General features: G+C 31.8%; 1 protein-coding gene across 1 annotated transcript; it reads left to right on the top strand.

Annotated features, from left to right (window-relative positions):
* The first annotated feature begins 625 nt into the window (after positions 1–625).
* Positions 626–2234, top strand: LOC126841258 (uncharacterized). The gene is made up of 4 exons (XM_050577610.1): positions 626–738; positions 845–882; positions 1560–1844; positions 1910–2234. The coding sequence occupies exons 1-4, from the start codon at positions 686–688 to the stop codon at positions 2107–2109; spliced, it is 576 nt and encodes a 191-aa protein (XP_050433567.1). The 5' UTR covers positions 626–685; the 3' UTR covers positions 2110–2234.
* The last annotated feature ends 2580 nt before the right edge of the window (positions 2235–4814 follow it).

Here is a 4814-nt window from a genome sequence, read left to right as displayed (position 1 = left end):
ACACGTCAGTAGTATCGAATTTAAATTATACCCATTCCCCACCTCCTTAGGAGGGGTACAATTTGTTTGTTTATTGTGGTTTTTGGCCATAATTTTAATGATCGTTAAGTTGTAAATTTGTCAGTAGTTAGAACTATAAGTATCAAACGGAAAAAAAATTCGGCACTACCGTTTTTTTTTAATTACCGGCATTTTCTTAATATTTAACTGTATAATGGAGTATTATTTACATAGAGACCACAGTCCAGGTAAATAATACAGGTAACCCTCATTGTTTTAAAACGCTGAAGGTTTTATAAAGTTTTTTTTGGCCTTTCAAAGTACCTTTTGTGTATAATTTAAAACTAACAATAAGATTTCTTTAAAAAAATATTAGACTCTAGGCAAAAAAATATGTTTTATTATAAATTATTATTTCACACTGCAATGGACGCCAAATTAATATAAACGATAATGTTCATAAGTGGCTCATAAATAACTCGGGCGTTATTAGAGACAGTTACATTTGTCTTGAAAAAAATATTAATACGTATTTTATTTGTGCAAACAAACTTAAAACCATTTGTATTGATAATTGTAGACATAATCGTTTCCTTTGATCTTGTAATCACTAAAAACACTGAATGTTTTCAGTACAGTCTAAACCTAATACAGTTGAATTAAACAGTACATTTGAACAGTTAATATGATAAATATTAAAATATTTATTCTTTTGTTTAGTCTGACAGCATACGTGGCGTAAGTTTTTTTGCAAAATTTATTTTTAAGAGCGTTTGGAAATATTACATTAAATCTAGTTTTCTCGTATTAATTTTTATTTTAAATACAAACGTTTGCTTTTCAGGTGTAGTGGCAGTAATGCATCTGAAGAAGAAATAAATGGTTATACAGTGTGATCATTTTATCGTAAACCACTCATTATTTCATAGGGTTAATAACAAAAAAAAATTTTATATTGTTTTTATACATTGTAATCTCAATTTTTCAAATTTATTTTATTTTTATTTTTACTCCCCTTTTAACTTAGTTTTTTTCATAGCAAATTTTGAACTTTAAATGGGTCATGCTCTTGTGTCTTTATATTTGACCCCCAGCTAATAGACATATTCATGTCAAGATAAATAACTCATAGAGTATAATGGTGACGTGGAGATAATCATATTTTTTTTAGTTATTAATATCTAATTTTTGAAATAACCTTTGATGGGAAATTATACATAGTCCTTTTGAAAATAGCTTTGTGGGAGAATTCTAATCCCTTATCTTGGACGTTACGACCGGCTGCCCGGCCGCCCGTGCCCAGCGCCACGATCAACCCCCAACTGAGTGGCACAGCGAGGTCCTCGTGTCATAATGTATAATATATAATGTTGTAAAAAGACCAACTTATAAATTACTAAGATATTATTTCTAACAACATGTAAAACAACCCGTTTTAAAACCAACAACTACTCAGCCCTGCATCGAAACTAAAAATAGTTAAAAAAAACCGTTATATTTTATTATAATAATTGAGTAATGGCTACATCTGTTTTACGATTATATTATTAACATTTCAGATCATATTATCGACACTCCCCAAACCGAAGAAAGCGTTGTTGAAACTAATAGGTCCGAACATTGCGGTGAAGAAAAATCGCAGACCTCTACAAAATCACAAGGGCAAAAATCAAATAATGCAAGCAGCCAAGAACGCGGAGTTAGTTGCTGTGGATTGCAATCATTGTGGTCTAAAATAAAAAACATCCCGTGTAATAACTGTCTTAATAGAAATTCAGATTCGCAGACTTTTAATCAGGGTGATGAACTATATGAACAAATGTATAATAACAGGGGTAATACAGGTTAGTCTAATTCGGCATCGGGTTGGAATTATTATACAATATTTATTTGATTGAAAACGTTTCAGGATATGTAGTTTATAATCAAGGTAATAAATGCGCAGAATTTTTTGGTGAAACACTCGTGTTCGACGGCAAAATAGTCGAAGGAGTTAATGCAACGGAGAGGCCATTAGTGATAAAATGGGGTAACCGTGCACTGGAGGTCAACGGGGAAAGAAAAATTGCATTTAAAGGAATAAGAGGATCAGGAACCATGAATTTTTAAACATTCATGGAGCAATAAATCTATAATGAAACATAAAAATTCAATGTATATATTTCAAAAAATTACAAACTGATTATATCCTAATAAAAATGATGAAAATAAAAAAATTTATTAAATACCGTATTTCATAGTGCTATATTTTAGTTATGCAAAAATGATCCAATTAATTTATAATATACATAAACATAAGTAGGTCTCTGTTTTTTCAAAAAAATTGTATAAATAAATTTGATCCTAACAGTTAACGAGTTGATATTCTTTTTAAAAACAAAGTAAGTTAAATATGCTATGGCCAAGGGTTGACTATTTAAAACTATGAATCATAGAAAATGTAAAAAAACCAGTACAGTGGGATCGGGGCTTAGCGGGGAGTGGGGACGGAGCATGGTGGGGTCGGAGCATAGTGGGGTCTGGGCATAGTGGGGACGGGGAAGTAACAGGTTTACAGGAATTTTTAACTGATAAAATCACTTTTGAAAAAACGCTTCGTTGCAAATCGATAGTTAGTATTTTCAAGCCAGTACAGTCCAAACCAAGCACAATGTAAGCCAGCAAAGTTAGAAAGTATTAAACTGAATCGGTCATTTCAAAAACGACAAGTCACAAAATTGTAATTTTACACTAGCCACAAAAAACTTAATAACTAGTTTTTGCAGTAATTTTAATTTCTTGTACTCAACATTTGTATTAAATATGAGTTTCAAATTCTTTTCGATTTCTTTCGTTTATTTTTGTCAATGGTCGTATAAAGTGGGTTCAATTTTTCAACACTCATATTTTAGCTTCGATGCAGAGCGGCAAAGGTATTGGTTTTACACTGATGTGGGTTTTTTTTATCTGTATACACTGTAACTTTTTTAATACTGGACCAATTCCTTCGAGTAGCAACTAGGGATGGGGAAGGGATGTTAATTTTTTTAAATTATGTGTTGTTTTCACAACGAAAAAACTTAAATGAATTGATTCAAAATAACTAGTCAAGTAAATGTTTTGCCAATAAATTGATTAAGGCCAATTATTAAAAAACTTTTGGCCACAACATAAAATTAATCATCACCTACCATTCCGACTACCATGGTTACCATTGTCACAAACCAAGGGTTTTTTTTTTTTGGTTAGCAACGAAAAATATTTCGAATAATATCAAGGCTTCGGAATCGAGGCGGGAAAAAAGGAGAGGACGGTGCTCCGCAGACGAAACATAAAAATGTATCCCGTGGTGTTGCGGACTCGTACGCAAGCTGATAAAATATAATATGTAATATCTTTCTTAAAAAAATAACTTTAAGCCAAGCCAAGCCTAAGTCTAATATAAGATGTTTATTAATTTTTTAATGTTGCCTTTGAAATTAAAAATTCAAAATTGCGGATTTGTATTTGAAAGTCAAGTAAGTTCCGGCCAGATAATAATCTGTGTAATAAAACTCGTGTAAAAAACAATACAACGACGAATATAAAAACAACTGTAAGTACGCACCTATCTGGTAAATAGGTTAAATTTACAAATTAAATATCAATAAACAAAAACCATACATATGTTCTAAGTGCGTTAGAGTCCACATTTATAGGGGAAAAAATCTTTGTCAACAAAAAACATATACGTAAATATAAATTTAAGTAAACTTATAGAAAACCTTTAACAACATCAAACACAGATTTAGTTCCGAATATGGCTGCAGCTAGGTTATGCGTCGTCGCACTTTTCTTGTGTATTTGCACTGATGTGTGCTTATCATACGTAAATAATAAAACGTTAGCTAAATGTGCGGAAAATTCTATAGAAATTCTACAGTTCAGTCAGATGCTCATCGAGAATGACAAATATCTCGAGACAAGTTTGAAATTGCTGTCGGATTATGGTGGTCAAATCGTCGAGGTAATCAAATCTACACCCGGTATGAACATCATATGGCTCTGGCAACACAACTTGTTTGCAAACACCGTTTCAGATGCCTTATGCTTGACGGATGGTTGTATTAAATATGTTCGAGGTGACAAAAAATCAAAGCTTAAGAAGGTTTTCGGCGCCATTGAGACCATCAAGTTAAGTGTATACAACTATCTAGGAAACCAAAGTGCGCCTGTTGATTCATTTGACAAAAAAAAATTGAAACCAGACGAGCTTGTAGATTTGATCAAAGAAAATATAAAACAAATCAAATCAGCCGTCGAACACGACAGGGAACATAGTAAAGTCGATTCGTTATGCTTTATGCCCGACAGTTTATTTTTGAATCATATCGGAAAACAAGCTAAGGACTTTGTTTATTTTATTCAAAATGAAAACGTCGGACTGACATGGGAATGTAAGGAATTAGAGGACAAGTTGTCCAAAGCTTACAACATGGCCGTGGACACATGGATAACAGATAATTACTCTGAACTTTTTGAATACCATAGAGTAGTAGTCTTAATTATAGTATTGCCAATGCTTAGATACATAAATAAACACGTACAACTATTTCTAAATGTTGTTTCAGTAAAATTGAAAATTGAGATTACTCTTCTTCATTCATCAGTCTTTAAAAAATTATGGCACCAATTTGAGGAATTATTTCAAGACTTTTTAAAATTTTTGGCATTGGACTATTCACCAGAATTAAAAGATCTTTATGATGCTCTAAAAACGTATAAATCATACAAACGTAATATGTCAAAAACTGTTCTAAGACAATTGGGAACTTGCATATTTAGGGCAACAAGTA

This window comes from Adelges cooleyi, unplaced genomic scaffold (assembly GCF_023614345.1).
Source record: "Adelges cooleyi isolate 19-005CV unplaced genomic scaffold, UGA_ACOO_1.1 ACOO_flye_CR_arks_rails_tigmint_CR_PRNA_38, whole genome shotgun sequence".
Classification (NCBI taxonomy): domain Eukaryota; kingdom Metazoa; phylum Arthropoda; class Insecta; order Hemiptera; family Adelgidae; genus Adelges; species Adelges cooleyi.
The sequence above is the reverse complement of the archived record's forward strand: the minus strand, read 5'-3'. Positions and strand labels throughout refer to the sequence as shown.

What these genes read in the sequence shown, in the direction of transcription:
- LOC126841258 (XM_050577610.1), top strand. Translation starts at nt 686, where the DNA reads ATGATAAATATTAAAATATTTATTCTTTTGTTTAGTCTGACAGCATAC. An exon ending in AGTCTGACAGCATACGTGGC is followed by an intron (nt 739 to 844) that starts GTAAGTTTTTTT and finishes TTTGCTTTTCAG; the next exon opens with GTGTAGTGGCAGTAATGCAT. An exon ending in TAATAACAGGGGTAATACAG is followed by an intron (nt 1,845 to 1,909) that starts GTTAGTCTAATT and finishes AAAACGTTTCAG; the next exon opens with GATATGTAGTTTATAATCAA.